Source organism: Bemisia tabaci, chromosome 2 (assembly GCF_918797505.1).
Source record: "Bemisia tabaci chromosome 2, PGI_BMITA_v3".
NCBI lineage: Eukaryota > Metazoa > Arthropoda > Insecta > Hemiptera > Aleyrodidae > Bemisia > Bemisia tabaci.
This window is the reverse complement of record NC_092794.1, coordinates 54,474,491-54,494,252: the sequence shown is the minus strand read 5'-3', so window position 1 is coordinate 54,494,252 and position 19,762 is coordinate 54,474,491. Positions and strand designations below refer to the sequence as shown.

The window sequence follows — 19,762 nt, the reverse complement described above, 5'->3', positions numbered from 1 at the left end:
CCCGTCGTCGCGTGCCCACCTCTGAGGTCAGGATGCGCCGAGAGTTCCTTACTTCAGACTCGGCTTATCGCCTCTAAACATCAAATCGAAAAGGAATTTAAAAGATTTTATCAATTAGGCCTTACTTTACTTTTTGAAATAGTCTCCGCATCTTTTTTGACATTTCTGATATCATTACAGCAGCTCTTTCATACCTTCCGCGTAAAAGGTCTCGTCTTGGCTCCAAAACCAGTCATTGCCAGCGATCTGTACTTCCAAATCAGTTGCTTACCGTGGTAAAATTTTTCCCCAATCCTCCGTACTCTCTTAATTTAGCCTCAGGTGACTTTCGTCTATTCCTGAGATGAACAACTCCCACTGTGGAAAGCGATTTCCAACCGATTTAGAGGTGCAGATCGCTGTCAATGACTGGTTTTGGAGCCAAGACGAGACCTTTTACGCGGAAGGTATGAAAGAGCTGCTGTAATGATATCAGAAATGTCAAAAAAGTTGCGGAGACTATCTCAAAAAGTAAAGTAAGGCCTAATTGATAAAATCTTTTAAATTCCTTTTCGATTTGATGTTTAGAGGCGATAAGCCGAGTCTGAAGTAAGGAACTCTCCGCGCATCCTGACCTCGGAGGTGGGCACGCGACGACGGGAGGTCGTCTCAGTAAAATTGAGTTTTCTCGCGAAGTCCTCGACCGATTTTCAAAAACTTGAGCTTGTTTTAAAGCTTAGATTATGCCTAATATGTACCTTTTTACCGATTTGATTTATCACTTTTCGTTCGGAAGATACAAGGTAGGGAACCTTACTTTTTGGATGACCCTCGTACATCTTTGGGGTTTTCATTTTTCAGATCCTTAAGTCTCTTAATAACAGATAAAAATCTGAGTCCTATCAGAATTAAATATCATAAAATATCAAGTTATGCTTTTCTCAAGCTCAGATTGCAATAGCTCTCTGTTTAAATTAGCTTTTTTTTTTTTCATGTATATTAACAAAGCTTCATTCATGGCTTTCTTTTCCTTTTGTTGCAGTGACTGATGAATGCCATAAACACTGTTATATATATCTATATGTTGTCTGGTGTCTACTGGTAATGGTTCCCACTGCTATTGGTTCATTCCTTGCAATCTATGTTGAAGTGAGTCTGCTCAGTTTCATTTATCCATCATCGCGTAATTGATAAACACATGCAACAAGAGAAATCAGAGAGAATTTATTACCGCTGTTAGAACATTCCAGAAATATATTTCGAATATTATTAAAATATTCCCCACCTCCAAAAGAAAATGGTCATCTTACTCTAAAAATATTATCAAAATATTCTATGTATTACTTTCGTGGAATTCTGAGAAATTTATGTCACATTATTTGAAAGTCATAAAGATATCTACATTGCAAGTTTTCGAAAACCCTTGATTGGTGAAAAACTCGTCTATTTGTTGGTTTGAGAAGATAAGTCTCTTCTCAGAGTTTAAAATGTAATTAAAGAAAGGAAAAGATGATAACAAAGCAAGGATTTTATGAAATCTTTTTAAAGAAGGATTATTGTTTGCTCCTATCAGCTATTCCTAGGCCTTTGGTCTTGACGGGTTTTGTCAGGTTTTTTTTTTTATTTATTTTTTTTTTTTTTATTTTTTTAAGGTAAAACAGTAGTCTTAGTGGAACTAGTTTCAACCAAACACTTTTCCGCCATTTTGTCTCAAATGCCAAAGTTGCCTCAAAGACATTCCTTGTTTTTCAATTAAAAACCATGATCCAACCCTGAAATATTTGCCCTCTTTTAGTCCGAGTCCTCAGGAAGCGGAGTTCCAGCAGTACTATGCTACTTGAATGGTGTTTCAATGCCACGTATGATGACGTTGAAGACTCTTGTATGCAAAGTTGCAGGCGTAATCTGTGCTGTCGTGGCTGGCCTTGGTGCAGGAAAGGTAATTTTACTGAATGAATGATTCTTTACTAAACTCTGAATTAAACCACAGAAATTTTGTTTTAAGATAAAAATCACGGATGCATAAGAGCTAAATGCATGGACAGCATTCAAAGGAAGTCCCCTCTCCTTTAGCTCCCATAATCATCAACAGAAAATCAAGCATCATCCAGAATTTATACGCATGAAGCCATTTTTCTTTCAAATTGATTCCTATCTTTATAATTTTTAAGTCTATCAATTTCCAGAACAAGGGGATTTTATCTTGCAAGGTTTAGTATCCATAGTTAATAAGAGGAGTTATGAGAGGAAAGGGTAGTTGTTGCGTTGTGTCACAGCCATAATCTTTCGATAGAATGCAACAACTGAGCAATTTTGTGATGTCACCAAAAAAAATTGAAGGCCTTATCTCCTCGAAATATTGCTATGAGATTTGTCCCAGGGAAAAGCCTCACTTGCGAAATTGGAAAAAATATTGACCAACTCAATACCAATCTCAGCATCAAGTATGGTAGTTGTACTCCTCACAGAGATTGAAGACCAACTGAGAGAGTAAAAAAAAGTGAAAGCAAATTGTGTCATATTTTGTTTTTTACTCAATTTTTTGCGTTTGTTGTGCAAATAAATTGTTCAATTGTTAATTCTGTTCAATTATTATCTTAATACTGGTTAAATACTCGGTTTTTATTTCGTAATTTATCCTCCTACGCAAAATTGTTGCAGTAATGTGAGAGCCGTGCCCTGTGGAAACGGTAACAGCAAAAAATCACTGAAGTTTCATTCCTGTGTTTTGATCCTTGGACAAATCTTTTGAAAACGTCCCAAGAAGATAAGGCCTAAGGCGAGAATATTTGGGCCGTTTTTTTCCTTGCTTTTACTAAATTGAATGCTTCTTTTATTTTTTTGTGATTTCCAGGAGGGACCTCTGATTCATATCGGCACAATAATAGGTGGCTTGATCCCTTCAATGAACATTCCAAACCGAAAAATAAGCAGTTACATGAATTATTTCCAGAATGATAAAGAGAGACGGGACTTTTCTGCTGGGGGAGCAGCTGCTGGTGTAGCTGCTGCATTTGGTGCACCTATTGGTATTAATCTTTACAGTCCAATATCTATCTGTCATACTTTCTCCAATCTTTCTCCTTGATCATGGAAAGCTATTTTCCCCTACTCCATCCCCAAGTCAGACTTATTATGATGACGTATATATTTGTCCAGCTTGGGGAAGCTAATTGTCAATGAACCACTAGACAGGGTGCAAATTTAAACATTGTTACCTATGTCTGTTTTATCATCAAAATTTCACATAGAACACAATTTTTACAACGAAACTCACTGTAAGGAACTGCTAAACAAAATATCAACTTTTTCGATACATTAATTCAACTCGTAGAAGAAACAATACCTAATCTACTCGAGTTAAATTGCACACTAAACGTCACCATGACAGTCTTTGCAGTATGGAAACATGACAACCTCAATCTCGGAGCTTTGGCTCAGCTGTTGAACGTTGTTCACACTTTGAACAACACAGGTCAGGAAAGAAACACTGCCGATTTGAGAAACCTGCCAAAACGGTTGTGGCCCGCGATTTGATTCAAGTAGATTCTGTTTTTTTTTTTTTTTTTTTTTTTTTTTTTTTTTGTGAGCTGGAAATTCAAATTTTTTATAACTTCTGCTAAATGAAAACATTAATATCTTATTTATGAGTTACTTTCAATAATATTCGTTGTGCTAATGGTGTTCTACGTGAAATTTTGAAGAGGGATCAGCTCTAAGAATGCTTCAATTTGTATCGAGTTTAGTGGTCCATCACCTAAAAAATGAAATTATACATACGAGAAGTCCAAGCAGAAAGAGGACAGGGAACTTGATTTCTTCTTAGTCTGTTCTTTCAACAGAAAGAACATAGAAATTGCTCTTTAAAAATTATAGAGACCAAAGGTCTAATTGTGAGTCGAAAATTCTTTTTTCATCTATCCTTCCAATCTCAATAGAGCTACTATTTTAAATTTCTTTTCACCTTACCGGGCTGTCTAGAGGTATGCAACTTAAGTCTAAAACGATTTGAATGATCTTGTCCCAGAATAATTTGTTACGTCCGTTGTTTTTAGGTGGCGTCCTCATGAGCTTAGAAGAGGGTACAAGTTTTTGGAGCGTTTTACTCATGTGGAGAATATTTATCTGCGGTATCATATCCTCCTTTTTTTTTAATTTTTTCCTGAGCTGGCATCACGGACACTCTGGTGAGTTATAGTGATGATTATTATTTTCAATCAATTCGGATAGACTCAAAACTCTTGTCATTATGACTTTTATTTTTAATGAATTGATTTTGATGCATTAAGTATATTTCATTAAACACAGATTTGATCTAGCTAGTGATTAAACTTACACTTTTTTCTGCACAAATTTAAGTTGAAGATGAAATTCTACATGATATTTATTTCAAGCGTTTGGATGTTCAGCCTCAGGTGTGACTTAACGAAAAAATGTGTATGTCTATTATAAAAAATGAGAAAAATAAAATACAAGTAACCGCGCAGTCGACTGATAATCAACTTGTTTTGCATACGAAGTTCTTTGCCGATGACCTGATAGATGTGCGCATGCAATCAGATTAGAACAAGCTGGAGGGGAGAATCAGTTGGGCCACTTGGCTTTCCAGTTGACTATTTACCAGATCTTTGTCATCCTTCAATTTGCTGATGTGTTCTAATTGCTCCGGTAAATTATTCAAAAGTGAATCTTTCTTTGAGCTGAAGTGACCCATCAAGGATTTAATTTTTTTTTTTTTGGAAAGAAATTTCTAAATTAATGAAATTCTAACTTTTAAGGTTTCACTTCAATCAAATTCAAATCAATTCATTCATAATTTCAATTCCAAAGGCTCATTTTTTCAAATTTTGAAATTTTAGTAAAAGTTTTTCTTACCGATTTTTCTAAAAATTGTTGGTGATACTTCACTACAGCTGTTTCGAGCTAACGCTCATCGTCAGGTGATTTTTTATTGAAGGCTCATTTTTTATTGAAGGTGACACAATTGTACAATTTTTAAACAAACAAAGTGAGTTCTTTTCTCATTGGGTCAATGTCAGTTGTGTCATATGGCAAGAGCTGTGGGTTCTTGAAAGTGAAAAGAAAGAAAGTCACAACTTTGAAGAGGAAATTTTTGTAAACCTGGATTGATGCTGTAAAATGCTGATCTGTATGGATAAATTGAGTTTCAGAAAATTTCTGAACTTTAACCTAACTGAATTTTTACTTGTTTCTCAGGGAAAATGGCTTACGATGAATTATTTTTTTTTGGTAAATTTTCGGATGCTGAGTTAAGGTACGAGGTATTTGAGCTTCCACTCTTTATTTTGATGGGTGCCATTGGTGGATTGATCGGTGCTCTTTGTGTTGAACTAAACATGTGGCTCACCGTCTTTCGATCAAGGTACAGATTTTGTTAGATTTTATTTCAGTCAATGACACTTTTTCCATCTTTATTGGATAACCATGCTCCCGAGTAGAAGATCTTGGTTTTGTATTCTTTTTGTCGTATCGAAGTATGTTTGTAGCAGCAAAATCCAAATCAATGTTTTCCCCAAAATGAATATTTTTTCTTCAATTTAAAATCAGTGGTTCTTTAGTGTATATTACCTCTTTGAGGTGCATTTGAGGTTGTGAGGTTTGTGCATTTGAGGTTACATTATCCATCTATGACTCTTAAGGTTCATTGTAACGTTGACAATTTTGTTTGTAAAGTAACACAGAAGTGAGCCCCTGAAAAGGCAGACACGAGAGCTTGGGGGAGAAATGTGAAGCTAGAGGGCATTTAAATTTTTGTTTACATATAGTATTCTTTCTTCACACAAATGCGCTACTTTTTGAGAAGGTAACTGTAAGACACATTATTTTTTGAAAAAAAACTACTAAGAGCGTTTATTTTTGTTTAAAGCAATTTGTAATGCCCTCTTTAGCGCAAAGAAAACAGTGAAGTTCACAGTCTTTCGTGGATAGCAATGTGGAGGGTGCCTCTAAAAATGTGACGTGAAAGTAGTCTTATTTAGGCTGTTCTTCAGCATTTTCTTCTATCTCTAAAAATCCTTTTTAACTGAAGGAGGTGGGACTTATCTCTCAAAGGGGGATCAAATTCAAGTTGCCCTCCATAATCATCCATCTTTTTTGGAGAGGGTAAAGATGTTAGAACAGCCCTGAAATATTAACCGCATGATACGAGGTAGAGTCCTAGAAACGATAAGTGATTTTCTCAATGAAAATTAAGCTACTGGAGCAGGAGCTATGTGTGACTTTGTACTTGCTATCAGTTTATGTATTAGCTTTAAATCTGATATTTTTCCCCAGGTTTATTAAGAAGAAGTGGCAAAAGTTTTTAGAAGCTATGATGGTGGCTTTTATCACAGTTAATTTTGGAGTGTTTTCAATTTATGCCATGTCAAATGTCTGTTTGCCAGTCAACTATAGACCAGACAATGCTGTCCAGGTAATCTTACAATTCTATTTTGTTCTTTTTTTTAGGAAGGTTTCCTGAAATATACTTCTGCCACTGATGGACATTATCTGCCAATGAAAAATGGATGTTATAGACCAAAGCAGTGCTTATTGTTTTTCAAACATTTTTAAAGTGAACAAAATTCCTTGCTTTTATTTTTCAACAGAAAACATATCAGTTTTTTAAAAGGTAAAAGTATGTTTTCCTTCAATTCTAAAAATACTTAATATGGATCAAATGGATTGTAATATTCTAAAATCATAGAAAGTATTGCGTATTAAGAGCTGGAAAACGGCTGTCAATACTTTTTAATAAAAATTTGCTAAGTTATCAAAAGGTTCATTATTCAAACTTGAATAGAAAAGGTAACCTCATCAATTTGATATGATGATACATGTGAGTGATATCCTATTAGCCCAAAAAAAAGTTATACAAAAAATTGCAAAAAAAGGTAGCCTGCAGTCTTGTCGAAGGCTGTTCCCTGAGCTCCGAGTCATGACAGTCCCTTCTTGGTACATTTTTATCACAATCAAAGAAGCGGTATAAATGGGATGTATAAGTAACAAGAGAAGTAAAATTAGCCGTCACATGGAAACAAGAAACATTTTAGTGAGAAATTTTGATACTGGTTGGGACTGGGATGGTTTGGAATTTAGAGGAGTCAGGTATTTCAACAAATTACCTAGGAGTTGAAAGAGATTTTCGTCAAGACTGAGTCTCCAAATTTGTTTATTAATAAATTAAAATAACACTTCTTACAAATCGCATACTTCATTATGCAAGAGTTTTTAAATGTAAAATTCTTTGTTTTGTAATTTTTCCTAATTTGACTTGTATTAACCCATTTTATCATTCAGGCTAATGTACCAATTTCTAATAAATAAAAAAATGAATAAATACAAACATAAATGAGGTCAAAACAGCAAGGCTGCAAGACACGATACGACAAAGTTTACAAAAGCAAGTGAGCAAATTAGAAAAAGGGTAGAAAATACATATTTGGTAAAATTATAATGTCATGTTAACATCTCTGTCTCAAAAATGTACTTAAAACAGAGATGGTACGGTCGTAAAATGCAGACCCTTTTCAACAGCACACATAAATGAATAATAAAAAGTGAAAAAGTAATGCTAGATTCTTTCCATTATCTAGAATTTGTCCAAAATTTTGTCGGTAGATGGAAGATGAAATTTTTGAAAGCCCTGCACGAGACTTTATATGAAAGAAATTCCTGTTTATTGTATTCACCTTTCCTTTTGTCCCAGGTCAACTGCAAAGAAAATGAAGTCAATATTCAGTCCTATTTTTGGTTTCAAATTCAAGAAAATATGCTGAAACACTTACTTCATAGTCCCATTGGTAAGGTTAAACTTTTCCTCATGTCCATTCTTTTCCCCTCTCTGTGACATTACTTAACACTCAGCTCAATCTGATGTCACTGAAAAATGCCTTTATTCAATCATGAAACATAATTAACCATTTTAAAACTAGATGGCTTTAACTAGAATCAGCTTAACTGGATTTCGAATTATCTAATTTTCTATTATGATTTATTTTTTTAACAGAGAACTAACTTACTAAGCGCCTTGGAGTTTTCTGAGAATTTACCCCAGATTATAAAAAATATACTCACAAATTTTCAGGTTTCAGAGATGCTTAGTTTTCTGTTTGATACATAGATCATTGAAGAAAATTAGGCAGCATCTGATGTAGTTACACTGATTTTTGGTTAAAGCTGCCCAACTTAGCAAATGCCTACTGAGCCATTGAAGTTTTCCACTAACAACAGATGCAGATATCTTTACGCTAATGTTTCAACTTCATTTCAAAATTTTATGATCTGCCCTGGTGGCAAATCTAGCCACTACGGAGCTATTCATAGTTTTTAGGAGGCATGCCGATTTTTTACAATATAGCATAAAATTACAAGAAGCAAGGCGGTTACAGAAACCAAACCTCGCACCAATTTTTAAGCATCATTTTCAAGCAGTTTGCCTTTTTTTAAGGGCATTCAATGAACAATATCTAGTGAAGTTGGAGTACTATACCTGGCGCATTGTTGTCATTGCCAAATTCGCTCTCCCACTCTTCTTTTATACTAAAATCCAACCTATTCCACGACAAGAGGTGGATTTTGCACCCTTGTTTGATAGTTCATTAGTACCAAAATACAAATTGATGCAATTCAATGGTTAACGTTCCTCTTGATTTTTTAATTTTAGCTGTCTTTCAAGCAGTGCCCCTCTTGGTACACCTCTTACTTTATTCCATAATGATCCTTCTAACGACTGGACTGAGTATATCAGCCGGACTTTTCATTCCAAACCTCATTGTTGGTGCTCTGTGGGGCCGGCTCTTCTGCATTGGTCTTAAATATCTCTTTCCACATGCTGTAAGTATCAGATTAGTACCACTTTCTGTTTCTCAGGAATTCTCAAGATTGTGATTCTCATTTTCCATTTGGAACAATGGACCACAAGACAAGCTACAAATTCAAGCATTCTGATCTGTGTTTCCTATTCAAAATGTCTTCTAGAACATGATTTGCAGTGACAAAAGTTACTGAAATGAACTCCTAAGAAATTTATTAATGTTTTTATTCAGCGCTGGTTACGAAACCTATGAATTTTCTGCTCACAAAAAACCAGAGTCTACAAGAATCAAATTGTGCACTACAATGGTTTTGGAAGGCTCCTTAATCAAACAGTGTTTCTCCCCCACCCCGTGTTGTTCAAAGTGTAAACAATGTGGAACAGCTGAGCCGAAACGCTAAGATTAGGGTTGCCATATTTTCATACTGCAGAGACTGTTGCTGTAAAAGTCAGTGCGCGATTTAATAGGGATAGATAATAATTTTTCATGGATGGAAACTTTTAATTTATTCATGGGAGAATGTCACTATCTTATTCAGAAATTACTTTCAATAATTTTTTCAAATTTTTTTTAAGTTGCCTCATTATTTTTTCAACGAGATGCCTTCAAAGATCGTTAGAGTATATATTTATTCAGGCACTAAAGCGTTTTCTCTTTCCCCATATAACCAAAAAAAACCTCGAAAATTCAGTGGTGGATTCTGTCAGGACCATGCCTGTTTTGAGCCATAAGCATTAACATGGCTCCAACGACTGCTGGTCTCTTAGGAGAATTTAACGCGAGGGATAGAAATGGCGACAGAAAGTAATTATACCTGCAGCCTGATTGTTGAAATTGTTTGTTTGTCGGCTCGACATAGATGACATAGGTTAAAAGGCGAAGCGTGATTGGTCGGCTATGTCTTATCGCTGCTTTGTCGTGCCTATGTCGGGTTGACCTCTCGACAAGCTAACGGCACCTCTTAAGTTTCCGACAGTATGTCGATCATTCCACCTGACAAAGGTACGATAAAGCAGCGATAAGACATAGCCGACCAATCACGCTTCGCCTTTTAACCTATGTCATCTATGTCGCCCCGACAAAATAAAAATTTCAACAATCAGGCTGCTGAAATGAAAGTAAGGAGCCTTTCTTTTTATTAATTTTTTTCATTTTTATAGGATTGGATTATCCCAGGAAAATATGCCTTGGTCGGAGCAGCTGTGCAGTTGGCAGGAATGGTCCGCTGCACCATTAGTCTGAGTGTCGTAGTCATTGAGGCAACTGGCAATATAACATTTGCTCTTCCTGTCATGTTTGCACTAGCCACCACTAAATGGATCGGAGACTTTATTTCAGAAGTATGTTTTGGCAGTCTTTAGGAATTTTCACCAAGTGGCACATCTCAAAACAAAGTTACCAATCACTGAAATTAAACCATTCAGTACCTCAGACGAGCAAGAAGCTTTTCTGTTGTGCTTCCGGAGTAGTTGCTCTGGCGCGTAAAAGAGAACTTTAGTTTTTGACTTTGAATCCATACTTATTCCCTGAAATTATTGATGGAGGTAAAAAGAATTCAATGCTGTTTTTCATAATACAGCATTTTAAAGTTTACATTCCCTATCATTCAGAGATACCTTTGTATAGGCTAAAAATATAAAGGATGCATTGCTGCATCTCCAAAAGTAGCTTCCAACTCTACAAAAAATTGTACCAGACACTTTTCTCATCACAAGACTTCATTTTAATCATATTATAGCAAGTGCTGTCTGTTTCCAAAATATAAGAGGATACTTTGCGGAGGATCTTAAATCGGGATTGATTGAAGAAATTCCTAGTGCGTTAATTGAATTCACAATCTTTCAACAGTAGCAAGGCGTTCTACTGATAGCGCATTGCTAGCCTCTAGTCTTAGCAAATGATTGCACGCAACAAAATCCAACAGGAATAAGCTTGACCGTTTATGTTCAGTATTTCAATGTTGATAAAAATGTTTCAGTCATTTTTTATATCAAAGGTTGGTATTTACATTTTTAAAAAAAGGAAAAGTTTTTGGTCACGTATGTAAGCGTGAGTCTGTGAGGTTCACCTACGGTTTGATTTTAACATTTGCAATGTGTGCATTACTTTCTGATTAGCTTTCTTTAAAATCTATTATTGATGAATCTATTCCCTCTAAAAAGACTTTCTCTGATTTTTCTGAATCAGAAAGTTGAAAAAATCCAGTTTGCTGTTGGAAGAAAATAATGTGTCAGATGAAAAGATGTAAATAAGAGGAGAATAAAATAAAAAGAATGATCCTATCGGCTGTGAAAGTCTTCCGAAAAATTCTTCATGATATTCTTAGTCTTCAACTTCTTTTAGATAACTCTGGAATACGCAAACAATACTGTGTAATTCAGCGTCGACTAAATTTAGAAATTTTTTTATATGATGTTCCTCACAATCTCCCGAGTAAGGTGAGCTTTTAAAATTGAACTCTCCATCTGCTCAAGGGAATTTAGTCAGAAAAGTGAATTTCGTGGCAATATCTTCAACTTCAAATATGTGCTGTTAAAAAGTAATAATGGGGCCAGCATGAAAACCCATACTCTATGTTTAGGATTTGTGAGGTTTTTAATTTAGAAACGTTCAAGACCAAGTCAATAAAATTATTTTAAAATCAAGAGGGAGAAATTCCCAGATCATTTCCCCCCCCCCCCTTTTTTCAATGTATTCGTATCTATGACAGCACTGATTTCGTCTGTTTCAGGGTGTTTACGAAATGCAGATAAACTTAAGAGGTTTACCAATTCTTCCAACAGACCCTCCCCCTTTGACCAGTAACATCACTGCTGAGGAAATCATGAGCACCTCTGTTGTTACCATTCCTACATGTGTTGTTGTTGCTGAAGTTCTTGCAAAATTAAAAAATACAAATTTTCATTGTTTTCCTGTTGTCGGTCAGTCGACTCTTGTCAATACTCAGGTATTTTTATTTGATAACTTCTTTCTTTGATTTTTTAAATCAAAATGAAATTAAGTATAAAGCTTTCTGGGAAAAAGACCTGATCTTGAAAAATGGTGTTTTGAGAAAAGTATAGTACATGTAATCATTTTTTTCTTGACTCCTGGGGTAATGCAGATTAGAATTGAGGAGGATTCTTGAAGAAGGGCCCGTAAAGTCATTACCAGCAAGAACCAGTTCGTTTCTATAATCTGTTTTATTTTAATAAGCAAATAGAAATGGGTTCAGCTACACCGTGTCTCGTCAGATAGGCGCTGCTTGGAAAAAGAAGCAGGCCTGGGCTATTTTGGGTCCTTTATCCGGAACCCTCCTCAATTGTGTTTTTCAAATCAAAGTTCGCATTTTGTAGAGTAAAGATTAATCATTGATGAAATTCGAATTTATCTTAGGGCGTTCTGAAAGAAATTTTTGAAAAAATTACAATTAATGAACTAGTGGCCATAGTTTTTTGAGATATGATGTGCAGTGATATAGGTATGATTAGGTTTAGAAACCAAATTCACTATCCAATTTTTATAATTATAAAGTCACTGCCCTATCATGGAGGTTTTGGGTAAATATGTAGCCAGATTGTCGTAATTTTTCTTGACAAGTGTTTCTGAAGTCTGTATTATTCAGAAAGGCACTCTTTTAGACATTGACACTGCATCCGTGATAACAGATCACAATTTTTAAAATACATAACATACAGAGGAAAACATGCTCAAACTGACACATCCTCCAACAGGAATAACATAATCCTCAACAAAAATGACCAAATGTCCGTTCACTTGCACCAGCGTAATATTTTAATTCACCACAAAAATACGATGTCTTCAGGTTATTAAACAAACAATTCAGTGTCTTGGTATTATCTATTTCAGGTAGAAAGTAGGTAAACCTTCTTTCAGGAGGACCCTCTCATCACAATACCACAAGGTAATCGTCCATTACATACAGGTTACCATCGAAATGCAACGTAAACATATTAAGGAAAGCTGTGAAGAATAAAGAGGTTTTAGAAATAGGTAATTTACTTCTCACCAAAAAAGCCAATGAACATTGGGTCATTTTTGTTTTTGAACATTTTCTTGTTATATTATTTGTCATATTATAATTGGACCCTTCTGGTGGTGGGACATTTCAACAGAAAGGACATATTTCCTGGAGACTTTGATGGGTTTGGATTTTTTTTTTTTGCTTTGGACATTTTCATCCATTGCGAATCTGCTTTCAGAGTTCCTTCATTTTTTACATGGCTAACCAGCAGAGGGGAGATATATGCAAAAAATGCCTGATTACTTTCCAGATCTTTGAGTCTCTTCTCTGAAGACAGCCCTGGGCACTGGGGTCTCATCCTTGATAAAACTGTTGCCAAGTTCAAAACTGTAATGATAAAATCTACAGCTCCATGAACAAACGTCTTGTCTCTACGGTGCATTTCATAGGATTTTTCCCAAGTTCGAATCGCAGGAATGAAACTTCGGACCATTTCTCCTGTTAAACAACACAACAAAATTTCTTCTGCTTCTTTTGAAATCGTTCCTGGGACTTCACAATGACTCTTAGTTAGCACTGTGATCAGTATTGACTAACTTAGTATTTTTCCAACTTCGCAAATGAGATTTTTCCCTGGGACAGATCCCATGAAACGTGTCGTGGAGACAAGGCTGCATACATTCTTCTTTTGTTCTCCTCTCAGAATATTCCCCTCTATCCTCTTTTTTTTCTCATGAGAGATAGCTAAGTTTCAATTATTCCTGTGCATTCGTCCTAGGATCCTGATTTTCTCATCCCATATGGTCAACTGGAGGGATTAATTCTTCGATCGCAGCTCATAGTCCTTCTCATGAACAAAGCATTTGAAGAATCACACCCAGCAGACTTTGAGACCAGACTGAACATGTTTCGAAAAGCGTACGCTTGTCAGCAAGTGGATGTTGAGGTACAATTTCATCACTATTTTGAAATAGGTTGTTGAGGAGTGAAAGCTTATTTAAAAATGAAAGGTTTAGTCAACTGTCTGATTTTGTCAAAGTTGAAGCAATTTACTATCATTAAAAAAATAAACGATTTTGAACTGTTTTTAGCATTTGAACTATGCATTATAATTGCAAGCTTACTAGTCCAGGCATGATGAATAACTGAGATCAAAGGTAGCTTTAAGATAAAATTATTTTGCAGTAAAATTCAGAATTCATTAAGAAAACTGCTCTTAAGTTGCAAAAAAATTCCTACACATATTTTTCTTTTCTGAACTATCATGTTTCAAGTGTGCCATGATAATGAGCTTTGGAATGATGTACCTAATCAATTACACTTCTGTTTGAGCATCTCATTCATAAAAAAGTTGACATATTTTACAAATATGAGGGGTAAACTGAGGTAAAATTCCATCTCATAAGAGAAAAACTTAAGTTAGCACGACCATATGAAAAAATTCAAGTAAAATTCATTGAGGGTGCTGTGTTGAAACCCTTTGCCTTTTATAAAAACATTGCCTGTTCCTCAAAATTGTAGCCGCTCCTTTGAAAACTGTCAAGACCTACAACTTAAGATCCTCGGAAGAGGTTTCCAGAGTAAGAAAATTAAACAAAATGGCTGTGAGATGCTTTGTGCGCTCTCCTGAGTTAAAATTTCATAATTTTGTAAAATGAATACAAGTGCATATCTTGAATCAGTCCCAATTCAACTGACAGCGACTTTTAATAAATATCATTTGAAAACTAGTTTACATTTTGTTACAAGTTGATAAACTTTAATTCTAGTTTATACAAGCATCTTTTGTGCCAGAGGTTTTTAGCACGTGAAGGTGCCTTGTGAAATCGGATTTCCCTAACAAAAATGACTCTCTAAGAAGGATTCCTCATTTGACTGAACATTTGTTCTGGTTTTCTTCTTCATTAAATATAAACAACCACTCACTGCAGGCGACAATGTATCGCATTCCTATAGCGCAACTCTCTTCAATGATAATGTTCAGCAGCAGTGTCCTTAATTTTCCCCTTTTTTTGGGGGGTTATTAAAATTGCTCTAAGTAGGTATGCATAAAATGATAAACAATGTTTCTTTGGAAAAGGATTAATACCTTCTTGTTTTTCTCTCTGTTCTACTACAGTCCCTAGAGTTAACAACTGCAGAGAAAGAGATGGTGTTAGACTTGAGAGCTTACATGAATCCTTCGCCCTATTCTGTACGTGCTGTAAGTACCTATTTTTCTTGCCTATTCCATGTTGCCTATCTAAAAAGGCACAATGCAATGGGTCAGTTGCTTTTCTCATGACCTCTACTGTCATAAGGTCGACCAACCAGTTACAAGGTAGTTGCCTGAAAAATTGGGGGAAAAAACCAGTTCTCGAAACAATAATTGTTAATCGGACATCTCTTTTTTGACATTGCTTGGAATTTTCTCCCAACTGTTTGGTTGCATGAGAAAAAGGATCGAATGTATGGTCTTTCAAATTGTGTAATTGGTTTTCAGATTCAATGACTTCAGTCTGAAGAAATTCTAAAAAAATTTTAATAAGTCCATTAAAAACACACCTAAGCTTTACCTATAAGTGTGAGTATCCTACTTCTAAACCAACAAATGAAAAGTATTATGGAAAATGTGTTGGACCAATATTTAATGGTTAGACATAAAGTAAAATTGCAGGCAAAATAAGAGGTAAGGTAAGTGTTGATTTAGGACTTTGGGGAGCTACAGTTCCAAGGGCGAGATTTTTTGGAGAAAATTTTATGAGAGAATAAAGTCTAATTTTTCGTTTAGAATGGATTCCTCGATTCTTTACCTTTGACTTTAAGACACCCTGCACATCTACTAAATTGTAACATAATTATGACCTACCTGCATAGCAGCTGTCTGATTAAAACCTAATCCTCAGTATTTTTGGACTTAAATCTATAAAATGGGCTCATGGTATGAAAATAAAATATCATTTTCAGGTTACTTCACTTCCGAGAATTTTCCGACTTTTCCGTAGTCTGGGCCTTCGACACATCATAGTTGTCAACAATGTCAATCAGGTAATATCTAAAGTCTATAGCACCATTTTATATTGCTTGTGACAAAGCAATAATGCAGATTGTGTTTATTGATAGGTACGTGATATGTGACACCGATGTCTGACAGCCAGTTGGTTAATGCTTGAGGCAAGTGTCTGTGGGCAAGATTCCATAAGAGAGGAGTACTTGCAGCCTCCCTTATGTTGTCCGAAATCGCTAGAAATAACAGGCTGTCTGATTAACTGTTAGACAGCAGACGAGTTAAACCTTTTCCTGAATAAGGAATTATAGGCAGTCCATGGTCTCCCAAGAGCTTTTACTTGAGAAGAAAAAAAATACCCTTCTTTTTCTAGGGAATTGATGGAAATTAAGTGTTCAAGATTATTATTCGATCATTTTCTTGGGTGTTCCATCCTTCAAATTTTGCCGAGACAATTTCGTTGCTTCATATCAAGTGTATTTTACTTGCATAAAAAGCAGTTTTAATATTGATGAGGTGTTGATTTCTTTACAACCTACGGAAAATTAGAGCTAACCTGAAAAAATAGTCAAATAATTGGTTGGTTAAAGGACCTTTCAAACCCTTATCGGGAATAGGTGCTTACATTGGTTACCAATTTTGTATTGCATGGAATTCATCAATTGATGCTGATCAAACGTTGTTGAAGTGCAAGTTGGCAATGCAGTGTAAAACTGTTTTGTTGGTAGTACGGAGTACTAACTTAGTCGTGTGAGACTGTGTGCTGTAGCGTAGTCAGGTTTTCTTACATAATGTGATAACTAGAATAAATCACTGTTCGGTCATCTTAACTCTCTTCAATGCCTTCCTTTTTTACATATTATCCACTGCTTTAATTAAGCTACCTCAACAGGTTATGTGCCCTTATAAGTAAAATTTACGCGTTGTTCAGTTTTCGATCGCGAGTTTGTTTTTTCGTTCCGTCGCCGTATCATGTCCGTGAGCCTACACCTCGTGCCGCGTACCGGTCCTGAAGCAGATTTCTTCAGAAAATACTGAAAAATCTTCTATGACGACTGACGACGACGATCAATCAGTGGAATCAACTTTGGAGGATTAATCAGAAACTAACGACAAGCTGCCTGCATCACAGCCTCAGCAAACTTCTGACTCCACTATGACTGCTGGAGCGGCTCCCTTGCCCACCTTCCAGAAACTCAAAGGTCAAGAAAATTGGTCAACTTGGAAGTTCCAGATGTTCAATTTCCTAAACTATGATGATCTCTGGGATGTAACAGATCCTACACAAGAAGGTAATGATTCACTTTCTAACAACTCAGCTACCAAACTGAAACAACGGAAGGCTTCAGCAAAGATTAATCTCATGATCGAACCATGTTGCATTGTGCATGTTCGCAATACTGAAACCCCCAGTCAAGCATGGCAAAAACTTCAAAAAGCCTATGAAAGCTCTGGTCTATCTCGTCGTTTAAGGTTGTTAAGAAACCTCTTCAATGTTCGTCTTGAAAATTTCCCCACTATGACGGATTATATTTCAGAAGTTTTAAATTTGTCTCAACAACTGAACGACATCAGTGCCCCACTCGATGATGAATTTATCGGTGTTATTCTTCTTAGTGGTTTAACTGCAGATTTTGATGCAATGGTCCTAGCTCTAGAGCATTCTCAGACTAAAATCACGTCTGACCTTATCAAGAGTAAGCTTCTAGACCATGCCGATAAGAAAGTAGAAGAAAATGCGCAAGCCTTCTTCACTGGTAAACGACCCTACAAAACTATTAAATGTAATTATTGTGGTTTATTAGGTCATCGCACTGTTAACTGCTGTAAGAAACCCAAAGGAAATGGTGAGTCAAACACATCCACTAACAATGCCTCAGCATCATCCTCATCTCATTCTAATGGCAAAGACTTAGACGTAAAAACAAATCAACAACATGGGAAAAAGAAACCTAAACACTCTTTTTTCACAGCACTAGTATCTTTTAATTTTAGTTGTAATGAATGGTTTCTAGACTCTGGCGCCAGCAAGCAGCATATGACATGCTATCGTGAGATCCTCACTGAATTTCAAACTTTACCACCAGAATGTATCACTACTGCCAGTAACACGGTCATTAAATCACAAGGTCAAGGTAATTGTTTGATTAAGTTGCAAGGATCCACAGAACCGATTGAAGTTCATGATGTGTTGTATGTGCCTGATTTAACTGTCAATTTGTCATCTGTAAGCCGATTAATCTCCAAAGGTTTATCTGTCCTCTTTGATGATGAAGGAGGAACAATCATCAATTCTGATGGAGATATTATTGCAACAGCATCTCTATTTCATGGTGTTTATAAATTAGATGTTCAATCCAATGAGTTTCCTCAACAGCAAACTGAAGTTTCCTTTACTTCAGCAAACTTAGCGAGGACAACCAAACCTTATGGCATCGCAGACTTGGTCACTTAAATATGCGCTCCATGAATCTTCTTAAAAATAGTCTAGCTGATGGCATCACATATCAAAACTCTCGAGTAAACAAACCGTGCGCACAGTGTGTGCTAGGAAAACAAACATCATTGCCCTTCGGCAAATCTTCTTCTCGAGCCAAAGCCAAATTAGAAATTATTCATACTGATTTGTGTGGCCCAATGCCTGTACCGTCACACAATGGAGCAAAGTACATTCTAACTTTTACCGATGACTTTACTCGAAAAACCTGGGTATATTTTCTCAAAGCTAAAAGTGAAGTATTTAACAAATTTCGAATCTTCCAAAACTTAGTTGAGAAACAATCAGATCGATCCATTAAATGCCTACGTTCTGATAATGGCAAAGAATATGATAATTCTAAATTTCATAATTTTTTCGATGATATAGGTGTTCGCCATTTAACTACTGTTGATTACACTCCTCAACAGAATGGAGTCGCAGAAAGGGTGAATCGCACGCTACTCGAAAAAGCCAGATGTATGCTGTTTGATGCAAATCTTCCAAAATCATATTGGGCAGAAGCAGTAAATCATGCTGCATTTCTCAAGAATCGATCTCCAAGCAGAGCAATTCCAGACCATACACCAGAAGAAATGTGGTCAGGTGAGCGCACAAATTTAGTGAATCTCAAAATTTTTGGCTGCAAAGCATATTGTCACTTATCCAAAGTTAAAAGAAACAAACTAGATGCTAAAAGTAAAATCATGATTTTTGTTGGTTTTTGCGAGAATAGTAAAGCCTATAGACTTATCGACCCGCAAAATCCTACAGTCTTTACAAAAGCTAGAGACGTCATATTTGATGAAACCTCATTTTTAAATAAAGATCCATCACTCAACTACAACAATGAACCGCAATTCTTTTCCAGCACATCTACAAACACTCAGTGAACAAAATGATGTCGCATCTACAAGCAAACAGACACCACAATCTACAAAAGAATCTCAAACAAAGAATAAACCAATTACAAATGAATCAAAAATACAAATTGAACAAGTTACAAATTTGGCAGAAAATTCAAACAAAATGAAATCTACATCTTTTGAAGAAACTGCTGATCTCACAGAAGAAGATGAAGAAGATATCAGTTCATCAGAAAACAGCTCACATGAAGAATCGTACGAGTCTATCAATTCTGACCAAATCACAACCGTTATTTCAGAATTATTACCAGATTCTCAAGCTGTTCAACCGCAATTAACTTCAGAAACTGATGTCCAAGAACGCCTTACGCGACCTCACAATCTTCCTGCCTGGACTGCTGATTACAAACTTTGGCAAGCTTTAATTCATCCTAACAACCAAGAAATACCCGACACACCTAAACAAGCTCTAAAAGATCCTGAATGGAAACGAGCTATGGAAAAAGAACTACAATCCTTCGAAAACAACAATGCGTGGGAAATCGTAGATAAACCCCATGACCAAAAGCTTTTAGAGACTAAATGGGTTTTCAAAACTAAAATTAATCCAAGTGATCATCATCAAATAAACAAAGCAAGGCTAGTAATTAAAGGTTGTGCACAACGCTACGGTAT

At 35.8% G+C, this 19,762-nt stretch overlaps 2 protein-coding genes across 7 annotated transcripts in view; both read left to right on the top strand.

Annotated features, from left to right (window-relative positions):
• LOC109035900 (H(+)/Cl(-) exchange transporter 7) overlaps positions 1–19,762 on the top strand; it is a 46,933-nt gene that overhangs the window by 22,824 nt on the left and 4,347 nt on the right. For 5 of the 6 annotated variants that reach the window (XM_072295836.1, XM_019049727.2, XM_072295835.1 and 2 more), the window contains 13 exons: positions 1,022–1,128; positions 1,775–1,918; positions 2,834–3,008; positions 4,035–4,166; positions 5,197–5,362; positions 6,274–6,412; positions 7,688–7,781; positions 8,645–8,814; positions 9,956–10,135; positions 11,527–11,742; positions 13,538–13,705; positions 14,879–14,962; positions 15,706–15,786. In XM_072295836.1, coding sequence (XP_072151937.1) covers positions 1,022–1,128; positions 1,775–1,918; positions 2,834–3,008; positions 4,035–4,166; positions 5,197–5,362; positions 6,274–6,412; positions 7,688–7,781; positions 8,645–8,814; positions 9,956–10,135; positions 11,527–11,742; positions 13,538–13,705; positions 14,879–14,962; positions 15,706–15,786 — 1,856 coding nt within the window. Of the gene's footprint in view, positions 1–1,021; positions 1,129–1,774; positions 1,919–2,833; positions 3,009–4,034; positions 4,167–5,196; positions 5,363–6,273; positions 6,413–7,687; positions 7,782–8,644; positions 8,815–9,955; positions 10,136–11,526; positions 11,743–12,644; positions 12,788–13,537; positions 13,706–14,878; positions 14,963–15,705; positions 15,787–19,762 lie in introns of those variants that run through there. The other variant, XM_072295838.1, reaches the window with a different exon arrangement.
• On the top strand, positions 15,793–18,752 carry LOC140223829 (uncharacterized). The gene is made up of 2 exons (XM_072295841.1): positions 15,793–17,037; positions 17,761–18,752. The coding sequence occupies exons 1-2, from the start codon at positions 16,902–16,904 to the stop codon at positions 18,198–18,200; spliced, it is 576 nt and encodes a 191-aa protein (XP_072151942.1). The 5' UTR covers positions 15,793–16,901; the 3' UTR covers positions 18,201–18,752.

Bases quoted from the DNA above. Each gene is read 5' to 3' on its own strand.
- LOC140223829 (XM_072295841.1), top strand. From the start codon at position 16,902: ATGACTGCTGGAGCGGCTCCCTTGCCCACCTTCCAGAAACTCAAAGGT. The intron at 17,038-17,760 runs GTAATGATTCAC...AATGGTTTCTAG, and splicing joins AACAGATCCTACACAAGAAG to ACTCTGGCGCCAGCAAGCAG.